At 33.7% G+C, this 22,242-nt stretch overlaps 3 protein-coding genes across 14 annotated transcripts; all 3 read left to right on the top strand.

The window, feature by feature from the left end:
* The first annotated feature begins 3,204 nt into the window (after window positions 1-3,204).
* Window positions 3,205-8,746, top strand: LOC107423264 (uncharacterized). 12 transcript variants are annotated; one of them, XM_060815979.1, is made up of 4 exons: window positions 3,205-3,727; window positions 4,775-4,883; window positions 5,732-5,895; window positions 8,217-8,491. In XM_060815979.1, exons 1-4 carry the CDS (start codon window positions 3,708-3,710, stop codon window positions 8,218-8,220), a joined length of 297 nt encoding a protein of 98 aa, XP_060671962.1. In that variant the 5' UTR covers window positions 3,205-3,707; the 3' UTR covers window positions 8,221-8,491. The 12 variants fall into 12 exon arrangements, 10 of the variants coding, with proteins under 10 accessions (XP_060671962.1, XP_060671961.1, XP_060671963.1 ...); XM_060815978.1 differs by lacking the exon at window positions 8,217-8,491 and adding an exon at window positions 6,421-6,570; XR_007242221.2 differs by lacking the exons at window positions 5,732-5,895; window positions 8,217-8,491 and adding an exon at window positions 6,421-6,570 and having other exon boundaries at window positions 3,207-3,727; window positions 4,775-5,521.
* Window positions 8,747-10,808: 2,062 nt separating this feature from the next.
* Window positions 10,809-15,608, top strand: LOC107423265 (UPF0613 protein PB24D3.06c). Its single transcript, XM_016032796.4, has 9 exons — window positions 10,809-11,258; window positions 11,963-12,039; window positions 12,288-12,393; window positions 12,952-13,044; window positions 13,139-13,204; window positions 13,298-13,443; window positions 14,212-14,320; window positions 14,780-14,844; window positions 15,094-15,608. The coding sequence occupies exons 1-9, from the start codon at window positions 11,022-11,024 to the stop codon at window positions 15,239-15,241; spliced, it is 1,047 nt and encodes a 348-aa protein (XP_015888282.3). The 5' UTR covers window positions 10,809-11,021; the 3' UTR covers window positions 15,242-15,608.
* A 4,288-nt stretch (window positions 15,609-19,896) lies between these two features.
* On the top strand, window positions 19,897-21,887 carry LOC107423261 (uncharacterized). The gene is made up of 2 exons (XM_048476954.2): window positions 19,897-19,900; window positions 20,000-21,887. The coding sequence occupies exons 1-2, from the start codon at window positions 19,897-19,899 to the stop codon at window positions 21,871-21,873; spliced, it is 1,878 nt and encodes a 625-aa protein (XP_048332911.1). The 3' UTR covers window positions 21,874-21,887.
* Window positions 21,888-22,242: the final 355 nt, after the last annotated feature.

Below are 22,242 nucleotides of genomic sequence, written 5' to 3'. Positions count from 1 at the left end.
ATCCCTTCATCTGAGCCCCGCATCCACACACTTGTTTGGATTTTTATTTCAAAATTCCATTCAATGCATTCCTCTAAAAATCCAATCATATTTTTTCTAAAATTTAGTACTCCTACTACTAGTCATTTTGTACGTATTTGTCAAGTAATCAGCGCTGGCTGGTTTAATGGTCGTTTTTTATTTTTGTAAAAGAATCTCTTCAAGTAAATCAATGAAAGTCAACCAATTAAAAAAACTCTTAATTAATTAATTGATTTTAAAAAAAAAAAAAAAAACCGAATCTTTCATGATTTCTTCAAGTCTTTGGCTGTCAACGTTGCTGTCAATTTTGTGATAGAAAATAAAGATCATTTTGGATTGATATCACTTGGGTTTTTATAAATTTTCAGCTCTCCACTCATTAAAATTTAACACACATGGGGCTATACAGAAGCGGAACTCATATATATATGTATGTGTATATATATATATATATATATATATAGAGAGAGAGAGAGAGAGAGAGTTTTGATTCAATAATGATTAAGGTTTCATTTCATTATGATGGCAATTATTGACAGCGCACATAAATTTTGATAATTATATTACATTAATCAAAGAGATGTCCCTCTCACTTGACTTTCAGTCACTCATCAATACTTTATATGTGTGTGCTTGGAAAACCCTCTTTTGATGCATGATCTAAACCTCATTTAACTAGAAGAGGAAATTACCCATAAAAATATAACTACTTATTCACAAAAAAAATTTTTAAAAAAAATAAAAAAAATTACTAGTGGGACCAATTTATATCAACCTCATAATTTGATATGGAACGTGACTTGTTCCCAACTTAAAATCCTTAAATTAAGCTCCGCAAATCGTATAGAGTAGCTAGGGATAATATTCATTGACTAATATGCCATGTCCCTTTGAACTTGGATGTTTATTTTCAATAAGCGATTAATATTTTATAAATATATATATATATATATATATATTTTAAAATTTTTGGGCGCTTTCCATCCTAAGTTAAAGTTGGTAGTAGGCTGATCTCTTGAGTATAGGTTATTTTAAGGTCAAAACTTTTAACCTACTTATTACTTTCAAATTCAATACCTGTAAAATTTGAATGCAGAAAAAAAAAAAAAAAAAAGGCTTTCTAAAAATCTTGGCTAGCTACCTACATATTAACCATATATAGTCAAACTCAAATTATAACATAGCAGACAAAAATTGACACTGTTAGATAGTTAGGTTCTTATATATGCATATAGCAACAAAGTGGGGGGACCATTATCATTTTTAGCTTTATTTCTTTAGATTCAATTAGTTATGTCAATATTAAGTCAGCGAAACGCTTCAGCATATTTAAGCATTACCAGTTAAACTTGTTTAAGGTTTTCTTCTATTTTTGTGGATTCCTTATAGTTGGATGAGAACACTGATGAAACAAAAGTTGATTAAACATAGACATATATAATTCAGAAATTAAAATTTCTAAGAATAAAAGCATAAACTTAATTTATACCATAAAAACATAAATTAACAAATAAAGAAAAGCCAACTAGTGTAAGATGGACAACCCATATTAAAATTTCAGCCCAAGTACACTAGTTAAAAGAGATCTGGCCTTGCCCATTATTAGGTGGGTAATTGGCCTAAACGAGCACTAATAGATTCATTAGGCATATATATGAATAATGATCCTGTGAATACCAAATTGGGGTCTGGTGTTGCTTAATACTGCAAAAATAATCACACGCAAGCCCAGCGTTACTGAATACCAATCCGATAAATTTTGGATTTGGTCTCATTTTACTTTCTATATCACGTTGCCTTTTGATTTGATAAATTGGAAGTTTGAGTTTGGTTCTCCACAACTTGCTATACTTCTCGAAGATGTTAAAATAAATAAATAAATAAAACAAAATAAAATAAAATAAAAACCAACAACAACAACAATATGTTTTTGGTCAAAATGGTCACCTCATATATATTTTTTGAAGAAGGTGGCCGGCGATTGTGATGAGAGAGAGGAAAGAGAGAGAGAAGGAAAAAAAAAAAAAAAGGATATTTTTGTCCAAATAAATAAAAAGCAACAAAAAAAAAAAAAAAATTTCTAAGCATGACCCAGTACCTGAACGCAATGGAAGCCAAGTGTTGTCTTTGATTTTTGGCAATGGCTACTGGTTGGAGAAGTTTCTGTAGCTCCAATGGTAGAAGGCTTCCACCAATATCCCATCAACTCCCTAATTAAGTGAAAATTCATAAGCATATTCATATATATATACATAATTGTACATTTATCCAACAAACAAAATAATATTTGTAAAGACTTGCATTTTATCGAAATCTAAAAAAATTATGAATTTGTAAAGAATGCATTTGCTAGATTACATTTTGTCTGAATTTATTATAAATAAATATTATAAATTCAGACAAAATGCAAATCTAGCAAATGCATGTTCCACTGACAACCACGTGGAGAAGAGCCACCCTAATCGTATAAATAGAGCTTGAGCATTTGGTTAGATTCTCCAGTATTAACTTCATGTGTTTAAGATTAAACAGTTAATACTGGCCGACAATTGTGCCCTAATTATCTCAACCGGCCTAAGAACACACGTCACGAACCCTAATTAGCTCAACCGGCCTAAAAACTTTCGCTTTATGTTCAGTCTTCTTCATCTTCCACATCCTTTCAAAATTTGAAAATGGTAGGACATATTATATGCCAGACCAGACGTTTCGATGGTTGCAAACTTCAACTCATCACATTATTCTCTGCCCCCAAAAAAAGAAAAAAAAAGAAAAAAGGCTGGCTAGGTTAAATTAATGATCTGCACACGTTAAAGTAATGCTGGCCGACAACTGCGACCTTTATAGGACTAATGTCAGAAAACACACGTCACGAAGCTAATTAGCTCGATGGAAGTTTCAAACACACGTCAATTATGGTGAAATGACATTTTGGCCTGGATTTTACTCTTCTTCTTCTGTAACTATAATGCTGGATCCAGTTAAAAAAGCCCACTACTAAATACACAGACGACCCATTTTTAATATTTAGCCCAAGTTCATTGGTTGGACCAAATATTTCAGACCAAATGGAACTGCTACAACAAGCTCAACTCAAATCAAAGCCTGAACTACATGTTTTTGTCGGGACACTGCGCCTTGCCCATTATTTGGTCCAGAAATATTGATGACGCGCGCACTTGGTGTGAGCTCGTGGAGAGTAGCGGATCTTTGACATGCCACGTCATCGACATCCAATAACACGAAAAGAGAGAGTGAGTACTCAGTGACTAACTAACGGTAACTGAACCAAGACGGGAAGGACCGTGCCACTTCTCTCTCTCTATCTCTTCGAATTGTGAAGCTCTGCAAATCGGATATCCAAAATTAACAAAATTAAAATAAAAAACCCCAAAAAAAAAAAAGAGAGGTTGGAACTGAAGCCTAGGAATATGGGCGAGCGACAGGATTGAATTTTTCGGAGTCCTCTGAGATGAATCTCTCTCTGACATCATCTATTTCGTCATCTTCGTCCTCAGCTTCTTCTTCGTCGACAGGTTCGTGGCTATCCGGCATTGTTCTGGGCCTGTCCAACGGCTTCGCCAGTGCCAAGATGCCTAGCAAGACCGTTTCCGTCGGTCGTGCCGGTGGTGACTTTTCCGGCCCGGTTGTACGGAAGAATCAGTTCCGAGAATCGCTGTTCAAGTATGGACCCAAACCCATTCAGGTATATTTCGTTCTCTCTGTGCGTTTGGATTCCCTTCAAGATTCGATCTTTGCTTTTCGATATGGTAATTTTTGAAGAATTGGGGGTAAATGTAAATGGCACTATTTTTGGAGGTTTGAAATGACAACCTTTTTGTCAATGGTATTCTTCAATTCGGTTACCTTTGCAATTGTTGGGGACTGTTTTAGATTGAAAGGAAAAATTTGAAACCTGAAATTATTATTATTATTATTATTTTTTTTTAATCATTTGCGCAATTTTCCCTGTTCTTTTTGTTTTGATCATCTGGGGTATGGCGATTGTTATTTTTCAAAGAAATTCCCTTTATATGGTTTGGAAATTATCAGCAATTTTGAGTTCGAAGTTTGATTTTCGTGTTATGTTTCCATCAATAATAGAAATCAAAATGACTGGGCAGCAAGTATGATGTGGATATTTTCAATCTAGGTTCTGGGATCGTAGAAAATCTTAAATTGGTTTATTTGAAGTTACAGCAAGAACAGCTTTGGCTTGCATACTTAATGTGAAATTTTGGAACATGGGGATAATGCCTACATGTGGAGCAATACGAGAATCCAATCCTTATTATGGGATAAATTAGAAAGAGACCCAAATTTTTTGCGCAAAAGATTTTTCACACCTAATTATGTTAGATTCGTTTAGGTTTATGTAATATGCAACCTTTTCGAAATGATGTACACTGATTGTTATCCTTTGCTGTACATGTTGCGTTTAAAACAGCTCATTATAAACAGCAAGTAATTTTTATTGGTGGATTGACTGATGGTTTCTGGCAACAGAGTATGTGTTATGTTGTTAGCTTCGTTTAATCAGCATCATTGAATTTTGTGCCTTCGTTACTCTCCACTCTAGTAACTCGTTATTCTCTTTTAATCCTTTGTGTGAAGATTTTGTTTCACAGAAGATGTTTATTGAGAGCCTTAATTAAACTGAATCCACTCTTTCTATAGAACATTGCTGGATTTTTTAAATCATGTTCTAAAACCTTGTAACTCCAGTCGTATTTTTCTTCTGTCTTGTGTCTAGATACTTGGAGCCTCTTGCAATTGCCCTGGATCAAGCAAAATGGTCACTTGTTCAACTACTCATGTCCTCTTCGCATACTGGATTTGGAACCTCCAGCTTGCGACAGGTAACATATGTATCTCTATTACATGTAAATTATATGTTGATATCTGTTGTTGCACCTGTTGTAGAATTTCACAATGTATAGGCTTTCTAGAATTATTATTTTGTTTAGACACATCCCCTTGTTTGTCTAGCAAGACTCTATTATAGACTTTCCTTTTCATATGGACAAGACAGAAAAAAGATCAGTTCCCAGTTTTTAAACTTACCATAACTCCCAACTCACACTGGCAATCACGTCTTCTGAGGGAAGGCAGATGGTATGAGATATAATTAAACATCAAGGAGGAGATATCAGATGCCTTAATTGGGAAACCTTAGCATGCACCACCTGGTAGTTATTGTCTTACAATATCCGGTTGCTTATTTGCTGAATGTTAAATATTTTGACAGCTGATTGGTCATCATTTATGTTTTCTGGTTTCTGATTTTAACGGTGCTGCATTGAACTGAGTATGATGTATCAGCCTTCAACCTACAATCTTTTTGGTTCGCCTTTTGGTGTGCATAAAGTTACAAATTATGCTGCTTTCACTTATAAGAATCTCAAAGGATGCAATGGAAATCGATCAGTTGATCAGTCATTTTATTAACAAAGAAGGTTCAGAGGGTGTAGTACTATTTGGTCATAGTACAGGCTGTCAGGTTAGTACCGATTGCATCTTGAATTGTATGTGAAGTTAAATTGAGCTAATCAGCACTTTGTGAGGTGGTATTGTTTTGTGGTCATGACTCTAGGATATTGTGCATTATATGTGCACAAATGCTGCTTGCTCTAGAGCAGTCCATGCTGCCATTTTGCAGGTAGTTTGTTTTCCATAATTTTCTTATTTTAGAGTAAAAAGTTTATAAGTAGGCAATTGGAATGTTCATGCCCCGGTCAGTGATCGTGAATATAGAGCAACTCTACCTGAAACACCTGCCATGATTGACTTAGCTTCTTCTATGATAAGTGAGGGTCGTGGGTCCGAATTAATGCCCAGGGAAGCAGATCCAACTGCTCCAATGACTGCCTATAGGTGGGTATACAGCCAGGCTTTGTGATTTTGTCTTCCTAAAGTGAAAAAATATAAGTGGAATTGGTTACTTTCATTTTTATGAATGATATCTATTAGGAAGAATGGGATATTCAACATCAATAAGATCTGCAGATCTTGAGCTAATTGACTCATAATAATGAGGTTTCTTACAATAACCTACCACTAGACTCATTGATCAAGCTTTCAAGCCACAACAAATTTTACTTTTAAAGAATTTAAGGCCTATTAATAGGAAAGTTACTAGATTAAGTCAAGAGTTAGCTAACCGAACAAGACATACTCCTTATTTCTTTATGTTCTCATAATTTTTTGTTGACTTATAGAAACTATAGAAATTGAAAACTCAATAAAGCTAAGGAAATGGTGCTGCCTATCTTATAAAATGATTGTGTGGTTTAAGATATTATAAGTTATTGAAAACTATAAGGAAATATTGTCTATTTAAATTCTGATGATTACTTTATTTTCTTACTTAACACCTTATAGTTATAATTTTTGATACAGTATCTTCCTTGAAGATTTAACTTGCTGATGTAGGGAGCTATGATTTTTGTTATAACTGCAAATGACTTCATTTTATGATTTGTTCAAGTCTTTGGCTGTCAACGCTGCTGTCATTATGGTGATACAAATATAAAGGTCATTTTGGATTGATATCACTTGGGTGTTTATATATTTTCAGCTCTCCACTCATTAAAATTTTTCACACATGGGGTTATACAGAAGAGGAACTCATATACATAAATATATATACAGAGAGAGAGGGAGTGGGGGGGAGTTTTGATTCAATAATGGTTAAGGTTTCACTTCATTATGATGGCAATTATTGACAGCGCACATAAATTTTGATAATTATATTTCATTGATCAAAGAGATGTCCCTCTCACTTGACTTTCAGTCACTCATCAACAATTTATATTTGTGTGCTTGGCAAACCCTCATGATCTAAACCTCCTTTAACTAGAAGAGGAAATTACCCATAAAAACACAACTATGTATTCACACAAAAAAAAAAATATATATATATATATATATATGCTTTACTAGGGGGATCAACTTTATATCAACCTCATAGTTTGATATGGAACGTGACTTGTTCCCAACTTAAAATCCCTAAATTAAGCTCCGCAAATCATATAGAGTAGCTAGGGATAATACTCATTGACTAATATGCCATGTCCTTTTGAACGTCGTTTCATGTTTATTTTCAATAAGCAATAATATATATATATATATATATATATAGATATATATATATTTTTAGTCGTTTTCCATCCTAAATTAAAGCTGGTAAGTAGGCTGATCTCTTGAGTATAGGTTATTTTAAGGTCAAAACTTTTAACCTACTTATTCGATTCTAATTCAATACATGTAAAATTTGAATGCAACCAAAAAAAAAAAAAAAAAAGGTTTTCTAAAGATCTTGGCTAGCTAGCTACAAATTAACCATGTATGGTCAAATTCAAATTATAACATAGCAGACAAAAATTGACACTGTTAGATAGTTAGGTTCTTATATATGTATATAGTAACAAAGGGGAAATCATTAACATTTTTTACTTTATTGTTTTAGATTCACTTTGTTTTGTCAATATTAAGTCAGCAAAACGCTTCCGTATATTTAAGCATTACGGATTAAACTTGTTTTAAGGTTTGTGTTTTTTTGTGAATTCCTTTTAGTTGGATGAGAATCCTAATGAAGCAGAAGTCGATTAAACATAAACCTAATTCAGAAAGTAAAGTTTCTAAGAATAAAATCCTAAACTGTATATCATAATTATATATATATAAATAAATAAGTAACAAAGAAAAGCCAACTAGTGCAAGGTGGACAACCCATATTAAATTTTCAGCCCAGGTACACTAGTTAAAAGAGAGCGTAGATGAAAAAATGTCCTCAATCTGACCTGGCCTTGCCCATTATTAGGTGGGTAGTTGGCCCAAACGAGCACTAATGGGTTCATTAGGCATATATATGATTAATGATCCTGTGAATGTCCAATTGGGGTTGGGTGTTGTTTAATACTGCGTAAATAATCGCACGCAAACCTGTGTTACCGATTATCGTTCCGATAAACGTTGGATTCCATCTCATTTTATTTTCTATATGTGAATCTTAAGATGTTATATATCACATTGCCTTTTGATTTGATAAAATGGAAACCGAGTTTGGTCCTCCAAAACTTGATATATTTTTAAAGAAGTTTGAAAAAAAAAAAAAAAGACCCAACAACAACAACAACAACAACAATATGTTTTTGGTCAAAATGGTCACCCCAAATATATTTTTTTTGAAGAAGGTAGCCGGCGATTGTGATGAGAGAAAGAGGAAAGAGAGAAAGGAAAGAGAGGCTATTTTAACAAGAAGAACCCTAAGCATGACCCTATACCTGAACTCAATGGAATCCAAGTGTTGTCTTCGATTTTTGGCAATGTCTGCTTGTTGGAGAAGTTTTTGTAGCTCCTATGGCTTCCACTAATGTCCTATCAACTCCCTGGTTTAGAAGAAATTCATCACTATATTCATATATATATATATATATAGTTCATCTATAGTGCGTTCACATTGTAGACTTCAATATTAATGATGATTTATACTATCATACAAAACTAATGTTGACAATCATTGTAAATATTAATATCCATATCACAAATATATTTTTTTGATGAAGATAGCCTTATGATGAGAGGAAGAGGAAAGAGAGGCTATTTTAACAAGAAGAACCCTAAGCATGACCCTATACCTGAACTCAATGGAATCCAAGCGTTGTCTTTGATTTTTGGCAATGGCTGCTGGTTGAAGAAGCTTTTGTAGCTCCCATGGCTTCCACTAATGTCCAATCAACTCCCTCGTTAAAAAGAAATTCATCAGCATATTCATATATATATATATATATAGTATCTATTTATGATGCGAACATTTGTATTGTAGATTTCAATATTGATGATAGTTTATACTATTATGTAAAATAAATATTAACGATAATTTTTTTAAAAATCATCATCAATATTGATATCCATATTACAATATGATACATATTGTTCATATCGTAGAATTTCATTATATATATATATATGTATATAACTCTATATTCATCAAACAAACAAAATGACCTTTGTAAGAATTGCATTTTGTCTGAATTTACAATCTCATCATGAATATTACTATACAACGAGATTGTAAATTCAGACAAAATTCGATGTCTTGCAAATTAATTCTCCACTAGCAACTACTAGGAGAAGAGCCAGCGTAACTCTATAAATAGAGCTTGAGCTAAATAAAATAGACGCGTGAAAATAATGCTGGCCGTCACTTTCGACTTTTGGTAGGACAAATTTTATGAAAACACGCGTCATGAAGCTAATTAGCTCAACCTGCCTTATTTACCCAAAAAAAAAAAAAGGCTCAACCTGCCTTAAAACTTTTTGCTTTATTTTCATTCTCTTCGACAGCCTTTTAATTTTGAAAGACCAAATTACCCTTTGAAAATTGCAACTAAGACCATTTATACAACACTACACATTTTTATGGTTCCAAACTTTATTCCTCAAATTAAGCTCTGCAAAAAAATCAATATGCAGCTAGGCTAACTTAGAGATATTCATGAATCTTGATGTTCATCGACTCACATGCCACGTCAATGTCCAATTAAATTGTTTATTTCATGTTTAATTTTAATTATAAATTAAAATCATATATGAATATATATACACATGCCACGTCAATGTACTATTAAGTTGTTTATTTCACGTTTAATTTTAATTATAAACTATATTCATATATAAATATACATATATATATATATATACACATGTCACGTCCATGTCCCATTAAGTTGTCAATTTCATGTTTAATTTTAATTATAAACTATGTTCATGTATAAATATTATATATATATATATATATATTTGGTTGTTTATCATATGGTAAAAGTAGAAGTTTGGTGATTCACCCAAAAAACAAAAAAACAAAAAAGTAGAAGTTTGGTGGGCTGTCTCGATCATCTTTATGGTCAATATCTTTGATAACCTTATGTAAAATCAACTATTAAATTTTTTTCCACCTTTTTTCACCATTAAAGAACCTTGTGAGCCTATAAAATGCGTTGAAGGTGTCGATCAAAAGCCCTTTAATGCTTAAGTTAGAAAAGACTATTAAACTTTTTAGTGAAAAACATAGAGAAAGAAAAGAGAATAGTAATATGTGTATAAAAATTATTACTTCATGCTTTGTATGATGGTTTAAAACCTTTATATAGGCTTTTAATTAGGATTTAATAGAAAATAAAATAAATAAATATATATTATTTTAAAAAATATTTAAATTTAAATTTTCAATCTATTTAAAATTGGACATTTCAAATAAATTGAATTATTGTTTTAAATATATATATATATTTAATGCAAATGTTTTAGGGAACGATGAAAATACCCATACAGTTTCAACGCCTAGAGTAATTAGAAAAAAAAAAAAAAAAAAAAAAAAAAAGAAAGAAGAAGAAGAAAGAAGAAACTTTAGCTACCCATCCGTTTTCGTAGTGAAAAATGTTTTACACGTTTTTATTGGTCTTTTACGTCTTCTTCTGGAACTACAATGCTGGATCCAGTTAAAAAGCCCACTGCTAAGTAGACAGACGACGCTTTTAAATTTTAGACCAAGTTCATTAACTGGCCCAAATCATTTAGGCCCAATGGAACTCAAACAACGATCTCGACTCAAATCAAAGCCTGAACTACCTGTTTGTGTCGGGACACTGGGCCTTGCCCATTATTTGGTCCAGAAATTTAGATGACACGCGCACTTTGGTGTGAGCTCGTGGAGGGTAGCGGATCTTTGACGTGCCACGTCATCGACATCCAAGAACACGAAAAGAGCGAGGTGAGTGACTAACTAACGGTAACGGACCAAGACGGGCAGGACCGTACCATTTCTTTCTCTCTCTCTCTCTCTCTCTCCCCCGAACTGTGAAGCTCTGCAAATCGGAAATCCAAAATTAACAAAATTAAAATAAAAAACCCCCCCAGAAAAATAAAAAAAAGAGGTTGCAACTGAACCCTAAGAATATGGGCGAAGGACAGGATTGAATTTTTGGGAGTCGTCTGAGATGAATCTCTCTCTGACATCATCCACTTCGTCATCAGCTTCTTCATCATCGTCTTCTTCGTCGACAGGTTCGTGGCTATCCGGCATTGTTCTGGGCCGGTCCGACAGGTCCGCCAGTGCCAAGATGACTAGCAAGTCCGTTTCCGTTGGCGGTGCCGGTGGTGACTTTTCTGGCCCGGTTGTACGGAAGAATCAGTTCCGAGGATCGCTGTTCAAATATGGGCCCAAGCCCATTCAGGTATATTTCGTTCTCTCTATGCGTTTGGATTTCCTTCAAGATTCGATTTTTGCTTTTGGATATGGTAATTTTTGAAGAATTGGGGGTAAATGTAAATGGTACTATTTTGGAGGTTTGAAATGACAACCTTTTTGTTATTGGTATTCTTCAATTCGGTTACTTTTGCCATTGTTGTGACTGTTTTTAGATTGAAAGGAAACATTCAAAATTTGAAATCATTATTATTGTTTTTATAATCATTTGCTTTCTTTTTGTTTTGATTATTTGGGGTATTGTGATTGTTATTTTTCAAAGAAATTCCCTTTATATGGTTTTGAAATTATCAGCAATTTTGAGTTCGAAGTTTGATTTTCGTGTTATGCTTACATCAATAATAGAAATCAAAATGACTGGGCAGCAAGTATAATGTGGATATTTTCAATCTAGGTTCTGGACTCGTAGAAAATCTTAAATTGGTTTATTTGCAGTTACAGCAAGAACAGCTTTGGCTTGCACAATTAATGTGAAATTTTGGAACATGGGGATAATGCCTACATGTGGAGCAATACGAGAATCCAATCCTAATTATGGGATAAATTAGAAAGAGACCCAAATTTTTTGTGCAAAAGATTTTTCACACTTAATTATGTTAGATTCCTTTCGGTTTATGTAATATGCAACCTTTTCGAAATGATGTATACTGATTATTATTCTTTGCTGTACAGGTTGCGTTTAAAACAGGTGATTATAAACAGCAAGTAATTTTTATTGGTGGATTGACTGATGGTTTTCTGGCAACAGAGTATGTATTATGTTGTTAGCTTTGTTTAATCAGCATCATTGAATTTTGTGCCTTTGTTACTCTCCACTCAAGTAACTCGTTATTCTCTTTCAGTGTTTCTTTGTGTGAAGATTTTGTTTCACAGAAGATGTTTATTGAGAGCCTTAATTAAACTGAATCCACTCTTCTATAGAATATTGTTGGATTTTTTAAACCATGTTCTAAAACCTTGTAACTCCAGCCATATTTTTCTTTTGTCTCGTGTCTAGATACTTGGAGCCTCTTGCAATTGCCCTGGATCAAGCGAAATGGTCACTTGTTCAACTACTCATGTCCTCTTCGTATACTGGATTTGGAACCTCCAGCTTGCGACAGGTAACATATGTTATCTATATTACATGTAAACTATATGTTGATATCTGTTGTTGTGCCTGTTGTAGAATTTCACAATGTATAGGCTTTTTAGAATTATTATTTTGTTTAGACACATTCCATTGTTTGTCTAGCTAGACTATTATAGACTTTCCTTAACATAGACAAGACACAAAAAAGATCAGTTCCCAGTTTTTAAACTTACCATAACTCCCAACTCACACTGGGAATCATGTCTTCTGAGGGAAGGCAGCTAGTATGAGGTATAATTAAACATCAAGGAGGAGATGTCAGATGCCTTAATTGGGAAACCTTAGCATGCACCACCTGGTAGTTATCGTCTTACAATATCCTCGCTTTTTTGCTGAATGTTAAATATTTTGACTGGTGATTGATCATCATTTATGTTTTCTGGTTCTGGTTTTAATTGTACTGTATTAAACTGAATATGATATATCAATCTTGACCCTATAATCTTTTTGGTTATCCTTTTGGTGTGCATAAAGTTACAGATTATGCTGCTTTCACTTATAAAATGCTTTTACATTTTGTTTCTCAAAGGATGCAATGGAAATCGATCAGTTGATCAGTCATTTTATTAACAAAGAAGATTCAGAGGGTGTAGTACTACTTGGTCATAGTACAGGCTGTCAGGTTAGTACTGATTGCATCTTGAAATTTATGTGAGGTTAGATTGAGCTAATCAGCACTTTATGAGGTGATATTTTTTTTGTGGTCATAACTTTAGGATATTGTGCATTATATGCGCACAAATGCTGCTTGCTCCAGAGCAGTCCGTGCTGCCATTTTGCAGGTAGTTTGCTTTCCATAATTTTCTTATTTTAGAGTAAAAAGTTTATAGGTAGATATTACTGTAATTTTAATATATGACAATTGGAATATTCAGGCCCCAGTCAGTGATCGTGAATATAGAGCAACTCTACCTGAAACACCTGCCATGATTGACTTGGCTTCTTCTATGATAAGTGAGGGTCGTGGGTCCGAATTAATGCCCAGGGAAGCAGATCCAACTGCTCCAATAACTGCCTATAGGTGGGTATACAGCCAGGCTTTGTGATTTTGTCTTCCTAAAGTGAAAAAATATAAATGGAATTGGTTACTTTCATTTTTATGAATGATATTTGTTAGGAAGAATGGGATATTCAACATCAATAAGATCTGTTATCTTGAGCTAATTGACTCATGGTAATAAGGTTTCTTACAATAACCTACCACTAGACTCATTGGTCAAGCTTCCAAGCCACAAGGATACTTTTAAAGAATTTATGCCTATAAATGGAAAATTACTAGATTAAGTTAAGAGTTAGCTAACCAAACAAGACATACTCCTTATTTCTTTTTGTTTTCATAATTTTTTGTTGACTTATAGAAACTATAGACATTGAAAACTCAATAAAGCTGAGGAAATAGTGCTGCCTATCTTATAAAAATGATTGTGTGGTTTGAGATGGTTTAAGATATGGAAAACTATAAGGGAATATGGTCTATTTAAATTCTGATCATAACTTAATTTTCTTACTAACATCTTATAAATATAATTTTTGATATAGTATTATCCTCAATGATTTAACTTGCTGATGTTGGGAGCTATGATTTTGTTATAACTGCAAACAACTTCATTTTATATCTAGTTTGTCCTGGATTCTGAGTGTATTTGCATTAAAATAGTAGTTTTTATTTTGTTATTTTTTATGTGTCACTGTTTTACATCATTTAATGAGAATTCGGCAACTGAAATTGCTAATGCATATCAAAATTTATTTTTCTGCTTCCTCCCTGCTAAAGATCAGTTTCTTGCAGGTATCACTCACTCTGTGCATACATGGGGGATGATGACATGTTCAGTTCTGACCTCAGTGATGACCAATTGAAAATGAGACTTGGGCACATGTCTAACACACCTTGCCAGGTAGGATATGCCTTGTTTTTCCTGTTATATGCCTTGTTTTTCCTGTTTGTTGGAGAAAATGTTTGCACGCACAAATAGAAACTTCATTCAAGATGCTCATGGCTTTAAATTAACGGATAAATGATTTCCAACTTTCTGTCAGGCAAATTTTAAATATTTATATATGAAATACAAAAAATAAATAAATAAGTAAAAAAATGAATATTGAAGATTGGGGCATCTTTTAAGCATCCTCTCCAATACCTGTGGTTAAGGCGCAGACATCACTGGGTAATCATGTCTCTTTACCAAGCAGGAAACCGTTTCTTCTTTCGTCTTTAGGAAAAGTAGAAGGATTATTCTTAGGCACTCAACTGAGTAGGTGTAACCTATAAGCTAATCCTTTGCTCTGCTCATATAGCAGCAAATATGTTTTTAGTTGTGCGCATGATAAATGACGGTATCATGTATTTTCTTCAGGTTATTTTTTCCATGGGTGATGAGTATGTGCCAGATTATGTTGACAAAAAGGCATTGGTTGAAAGGTAAGAAATAGCAACTCTACTTGGTCTACGTTTAAAAAGATGATTTTCATATTGTTTAAATACCTTTCACGTTGATGGCTGGTCTGGTTTAATATACTTTAACCACAAAACAAGTAGTTTCTTTTTGTGTGTCTATTCATGTGCATGGCCCAGCAGTCATTTGTCTCCATTTTGTTGGATATATATACGTAGGAATGATACATATGGTGTAAGAAAATGATCTTTTTGGTATTTTTGGAACTCATACAGACTATGCAGAGCAATGGGTGGAGCAGAGAAAGTTGAAATCGAACACGGAAATCATTCTCTCTCTAACAGAGTCGATGAAGCTGTCAATGCCATTATTGATTTCGTCAAAAGAGAGGGACCCAAAGGTTGGGATGATCCGTGGAGTTAGCATCATGCCTTAATGTACCCTCTTTTTTTTTTTTTAGTTTTCCCCATTGTCTCTTCCTTTTTTGTGTTATTCTTATTCTTTTTCTTTTTACTTTCTTTAGAAATTTCTTGCTCTATACATTAGCAGTAGAGTAAAGTTCAATCTTATATTAATGCCATTCGTGAGCTTGTATCAAGAGAGAGAACTTAGCTTTCCTTTACAACTTATTATAGGAAAAGTTTTGCTTGTTTCCCATGAATTTGTGGCTTTCACAGGTATGGAGTCTCTTTGTTGATTGGTTTGTTGTCTGTACTACATACTTGTGAAATGGACTTCTAACTGTAAATTATTCCTAGTCATGTATGAACATTTATTATTTTTAACAAAACTTATTTGTCGTATCGCCATCAAGGTGAAGAAATTTCTGGTACTCTTGGAATATCGTAAATAGTTTCCCTCGACGTAAATGCTTTGCCGTTGTTTAGATAATTCCCAAAAGTTCTGTTTTTTTTATATATATATATATATATATATATTTTTTTTTTTTTTTAAGTTAATTATATAGTTTTCTGATCCAGTGAGATTGTATATATATGAAATATTAGTTGGAAGAAGGTTACATAATAAAGTCAAAATCACTCGGAAAATTAGTTTCCAGTCCAAAACTATAGAACTAATATGAAAAGTCGCTTTTCTAGACTAGAATGTGCAACTCTAAAGAATAGGGGTATACAAGCAAACCACCTAGAATCGATCCAGGTCCATGACAGCTAAACAAAAGGAGTCCTTTACCAAGTGAGCTAGTCAACCGTCTTGGATGGTTGTGGTAATGTTATGGAAGTAACATTTACATGACTTTCAAGTATGCCAATGGTTAGGTCCCAAAAAATAAAGATAATAAAAGTATATCGGTGGTGAAAAATGGAACAGAAGCAGAGTGAGCAGACAAAAAAGTTTCCCATTGTCTGAGTACTTTTTGATTGAGCAAAGACTTCTGGATTGTACTAAAATGCAAAAGCATGGTTGGTGAGTGTTTTGGTTGGGTTTGGTACCACCATTAATCCACAGTTCCTAACACCATTTTTTATTAAAACCCAAATTCTGCCATTTCTTTCCTTTGTTTTGTTGTTGTTGTTTTTTTTTTTTTTTTTTTTTTTTCAACTTTTTGCCGATAGACATCATGGAGATCCCTTTAGATTTCAAAGATATCTATCCCAGCTGTAATCTTATGAACAATCTTTTTAAGACCTTCACACACTTCAAAGTCTCTTTATCCTTTCGCTTTCTTGTCCATACCTCTCCATGATCTCCACCCATTTCCTTTTGACATTTTGTTTGTTGCCTTTTCTTCTCTCATTTATACCTCAATTCTCTGTCATCGCTTTTGAGACTTTTCCTGGTCCACCAACATTTCAACCAATACTTACAAAACCCATGTCAAGTTTTTGCTCCTTGATTGTTGCTCCTTGAGATGTGAACCGGCATTCAATTTGCTGTCAACAAGCTTCCAAAGAAAACTCCCACATAAAATATTTGGAAACCACATTTTACTGGTCATATATGCCAAGCAATTTCCTGCAAGATCCCACTAGACAAATTGTTTTAAGTCCTCTAAATCGTCGCCTACCACATCACCAAAAACATCTGTTCACATTTTTTATTTTCTGCAGGACATGGAATAAAAGAGTAAAATAATTCTAATATGGGTTTGACAGTTTATTATTTTATTTTGTTAATATAAATGACTTGAGATGTTTTTTTTTTAAAAAATATTAATAAGTATATTGTAAGTGAGAATATTGAATGGAAATAAATATTTATAAATAAAAAAATTGAATGGAAATAAATATTTATCAAAAAAATTTGAATGGAACTAAATGCCGGTTGAAATGTGCTCAGTGCAATCAGTGTGATTGAGATAAGTTGAGGAAGCATTATGTGTTATATATACATCTTATAGAGCGACAGCTTATCAACTAATTTGCTAAATATAATTGTTACAATTAATGCATTGCTACAAATAGCTGTTATTATTAGTTTTTACTCCGATCAAAATATTAGAGGAGGTTTCCAACTCATTGATAGATAAATGATTTCAACCAAAAAAAAAAAAGATAGATTCCCAAATGATTGGCAAATATATATATATATAGAGAGAGAGAGAGAGAGAGAGAGAGAAAGAGAGAGAGGAAAAGAAAAAGAACAACTTTTTCCAGCAAAAATGGGTAGCCTGTGGAGCTTTCTGGATCTGTATCAATAACAGTGAATTTTTATTTTTATTTTTTTTGTTTTTTGTCGTTTTGGAAAGACATGAATTTAGCCAATTCAAATTCAAACATTTTCAAGACAAATATCTGCCTACAGGTGTAAAATTATAATAATGTCCTCAAAGAAAATAAGGAACTATAAAAGAAAAAAAAAAAGGAATATAATTTTTGTTTAAAAAATAAATTTAAATTTAAATTCCCCTGATAATTATTAATCAAGATTCTTCTCGCAATCTTATAGGAAACTAATATAGCTCCATTTTTTCTTCTAATGCATAATATACATATATATGTTTATATATATATATACTTTTGACTTCAAAATCCTAACGTGGTAATAGCTCTTATGCAACTATTTAACTCCTAAACAGTCCTAATAAATTTGGAACCAGAATTTGTTGAGTTTGTACTAAAATTAATGATGGGTGGTGGTAGTCCATCCAGTTCAAATTTCTTATATTCAACCAATTCACATGCTATTGATGATCAAGTTGCTTGAAATTACTTTTATATCCCACTCCATGAATGTGCTCCAGGTTCTTTCTTATTTGCCTAATCTTTTGACTAATTATATACATATTATCATATCTTTGATGTTAAAACTCATCCAACCAACCAACCCCCATTCAAACCCATTTGATCTTTTTGACAGACTTCAAACAACAACATGGACTTGGAGTTTACCTTCTATATATATTTAATACAATCTATTTCTGTTTGATTTGTCATTTCTTAGATTTTAACAGATAATCAAGTTCTGATTAATGAGTACAAAGTGACTTGAAAATCGGTTACGTATACATTAATTATTTTGTAAGATCTATACATAGTTTAGTTCCTTTTCAACATTACAGGTTGTTGGACATTTATTTTTACGTTGTATACAATTGGTATTTATAGAAGGTTAAAATTTACTAATTGTTTCAAAAGTTGGTATAAAAAAAGTATTATGTATCCAAATATAGTACTAAATTTCTTTGACCCAAAAAATATATATATATGTATATATAGTAAATCAATCTCTGCTACTATTTAAATGATAAAAAAAAACAAAAATCAAACAAATAAACACATTTAAAAAAAAAAAAAGCTTGGTAGTTTGCAAAAAGCACAAAACCTGATCATTATTCCAATATAAATTATATCTAAGCCCCAGTACAGGGGTTTAGTTAGTTCTGCTTATGTTTTCTATTTGGTTGGGAAAACAATATCGTCTGGTGTGGACGATCGAACAAGACCCATTAACAGAAGGTTGGCTGAAAAGTTTTCTCCATGGCTGAATGACCGACAAAGAAAAAAAAAAAAAAAAAGAAGAGGTAATTAATAATTAAACTCTTTATTAATTTGTCATCTCTCTCTCACACACCTAATATAATAAATCTTAAAATGACTCATTTTGACAATTTTGTCCTTTTCCCATTTCTTAGAATGAATAGGAATTATGTAGGACCATGCAAATCCATGAGAGATACATGCACATATATGTTGTGAATGCTGTTGATGAACATTTGAAGCTTTGGTTTTGATGGGTTGTATGGTTCTGGATTTGTGGCTCCTTTTGGGTTCCAAAAGTTGGATTAAACATCCGCATGCGATGGCTATGGACGACCTTTTTCATTTTTCATTTTTTAAATTTAATGAACCATGCACAAATTATTAAATAATGCATCAAATGTCATGATTGCCCCTACCCCACTCACTCACCGACGGTCCTACTGATTAGTCACCGGTGTGTCGCCGCGTGTCGGTGCTCCATTATTCTCCATGGCCGTACTTGGTACTTTATGGGTATTTTGGAAAAAATATTTTCAAAAGTATTTTCGTCTGTTTGTTCTCCACCTTTCCCTCCCGGTTTCTTTGTGTGTGTGTGTGTGTGTGTGTGTTCCAGTAACTTTCGGCTTCTAGGATTCCCCAATAAATATATAATTCTATTATAAATAAATAAATTATAATTAACGAATACTATTATTATACTGTTTATCAATATTATTCTCAGCAAAACCAATACCATTTTTATACGATTCTGTATGCTCTTTGTCGTTGTTAGCGAAGCAACAATAAACATACGCTTTCGAAAAAAAAGTGTTTTTTTTTTTTTTTTTTTTAACATTTCTCTCTTATTCTTTTCCTTTGAAACATAGGATTCGATAAACTTGGATCCAAAAAAAAAAAAAAAAAAAATAAGCAATCCAAGAGGCTTGCATTGTATTTCTCCAAGAGTGATTTTTAGCTTCCAGAGAGGGACTTGGAAAATCTCGCACACCGTTCCCATACCCCTGTAAGTATAAGTCTCACTTATATTTCCCATTATATTATATTTATATTTATTTAGCCGAGAAAATCAGAAAGTTAGATGCTTGTCGTCAAAGAAATAAACTTTTTTTTAATGTGGATTTTCGAATTTAATATATGGGTTTGGAAAAAGTTTAGTGCCTTAATGCTGTTTGTTGTTGTTTGATGTTAATCTTTGTTGTTATTGTTGTTGTTGTTTGTTCGACTTGTTGTTTTTCAGTCTTGAAGATGAAGGGGTTGAATTGGCCTTCAACAAATCCATGGACTCCAAGGTCAAGTCCATTGCTTCACTGGCGTTTTGGGTTGCTGACGGCTCTTGTTCTTGTGGGAATGGTTGTGGTTTTGAGCGCCGATGGAAGAACTATAAAGAGCTTCGTCGATGCTTGGAGGTCTCGCCAAGATTATCTGAGTACTGTTAAAGTTAGTACCAACAATGGCCGAGCTTTTCCACCCCAAACGTATGAAGGTATGTCTATAAGCCCCTCAGAAAGTGCGATTGCTGAGTTCGACAACCAAATCAACCAGACCCAGTTCAACATTACCTTCGATTCCCTCAACCCGGTTAATCTGACACAAAATGAACAATCTTTTTCTGAGAATTCAACTGGGGTTTTCATGAACTCAGAGAAGAATCAGACCCAGCTGGTGTTTTCATCAAGTTTGAGTTGGGTTGCAAATGAGTTGGAGCGTGACCTCACTAAGAATCTTCTAGCTCGGTGGTTAGCTCCTGGTGGGGAGCCTTGTAAAGATTCCAAGACCGTGGATATTGCAATTCCTGGTTTGGATGGTCAGGATTTGATTGAGTTGTCGGCTGGTGAAATCCATGAGTTTGGTTTTTTATCACTGGATGATGCTAAGAACCCTCGTTGTTTAGGTGGGGATTACTTTGAGACTGACCTTTCTGGCGATTCATGGAAATCTCGTCCTCTTGTGAAAGATTTCAACAATGGGTCATATTCCATTTCACTACAAGTCCATCCAGATTTTGTTGGGATCTATAATCTTACTATAATACTCCTTTTTAGGCATTTCGAGGGTCTTAGATTCTCACCTCCAAGGTTTGCTTATGATCAAGAGCTTCGTAAGATTCAGATCAGGTTCTACAAAGGCTCAGCTCAATTGCCTGAGCTGCAGACTTGCCAGGAGTCTGATTTTGGTAGAGATTTATGGAGTGGAAGGTGGACTAGGCATGGCAGGAATGATGATTGCCAAATTAGCAATGATGGACGATATCGGTGCTTACCTTCTGATTTTCAATGCCAGAATCCATGGTGCAATGGTTCATTAGGATTGTTGGAGAGTAATGGATGGGTTTATTCAGCACATTGTTCATTTAGATTGTTCACAGCGGATTCTGCTTGGAATTGTTTGAAGAATAGATGGATTTTCTTCTGGGGTGATTCCAATCATGTTGATACCATTAGAAACATTCTCCATTTCATCTTAGATCTGCATGAAATACCTTCGGTTCCTAGAAGATTTGATAGGAATTTCTCAAACCCAAAAGACCCTTCTCAAACTGTTAGAATCACAAGCATTTTCAATGGTCATTGGAATGATACGCAGAATTACCAAGGTTTGAATTCTTTGAAAGATGAAGGTTTTAGGAATTTGGTAAAAAAGTACTTCTCAGAGGAAACAGTTCCAGACACAATAATTATGAATTCTGGACTGCATGATGGTGTATTTTGGACCAACATAAGAGCTTTCTCTAAAGGGGCAAATTATGCAGCATCATTTTGGAAAGAAGTTTTGGAGTCGATAAAGCAGAGGGGATTGATGTTTCCAAAAGTCTATTACCGTACCACAATAGCCACTGGTGGTTATGCAAGGACTTTACAATTCAATCCCAATAAGATGGAGGCATTCAACTGGGTTGTGTTGGAGAAATTGAAGGAAGCTGGTGTGATTTCTGGTGTAATTGATAATTTCGATATGACTTTTCCATGGCATTTCGATAACCGGTGCAATGATGGTGTGCATTATGGTCGTGCTCCGGCGAAAATGAGGTGGAGAGATGGCCAAATTGGGCACCAATATTTTGTGGACCTCATGTTGGCTCATATATTGCTGAATGCACTCTGTGTAAGATAGCAAGTTAATGCAAGTCTAATGCTAGCAAAGTTCTGTGAATCCTTTGCATCTTAAGGAGGAGAAGCACCAAGCAGGTGAGAATTCTGGCCATAAAATGAAACATCAAATGCCAGTGATTTGCTTGAAACATGCATGGTAAGAGACTGGAGGCAGATTTACTGCTGCTGGGAGGCCTGACCAAGTATAAGGAAGAAGATCGATGAGTTGTGCTTTTAGTTTAAAAATTTGTATTCTTTATTGTTCATAATTATTGTTTACCACACGTAATTTGAACGGCTTGTCTATCAGGGGAGATTCTTCTTGCCTCTAAAAGAACTAGAATTCTCGGGTTTTAGCCACATTTTTTTTTTTTTTTTTGCCTGGACACTT

The sequence above is a fragment of the Ziziphus jujuba genome, chromosome 3, assembly GCF_031755915.1.
Source record: "Ziziphus jujuba cultivar Dongzao chromosome 3, ASM3175591v1".
Classification (NCBI taxonomy): domain Eukaryota; kingdom Viridiplantae; phylum Streptophyta; class Magnoliopsida; order Rosales; family Rhamnaceae; genus Ziziphus; species Ziziphus jujuba.
This window is presented reverse-complemented; position numbering and strand designations above follow the sequence as displayed.

Coding starts and splice junctions, on each gene's coding strand:
- LOC107423264 (XM_060815976.1), top strand. CDS start 3,494: ATGAATCTCTCTCTGACATCATCTATTTCGTCATCTTCGTCCTCAGCT. Junction 3,728..4,774: donor ATGGACCCAAACCCATTCAG/GTATATTTCGTT, acceptor TCTTGTGTCTAG/ATACTTGGAGCCTCTTGCAA.
- LOC107423265 (XM_016032796.4), top strand. CDS start 11,022: ATGAATCTCTCTCTGACATCATCCACTTCGTCATCAGCTTCTTCATCA. Junction 13,444..14,211: donor GCTCCAATAACTGCCTATAG/GTGGGTATACAG, acceptor AGTTTCTTGCAG/GTATCACTCACTCTGTGCAT. Junction 14,321..14,779: donor TGTCTAACACACCTTGCCAG/GTAGGATATGCC, acceptor TATTTTCTTCAG/GTTATTTTTTCCATGGGTGA.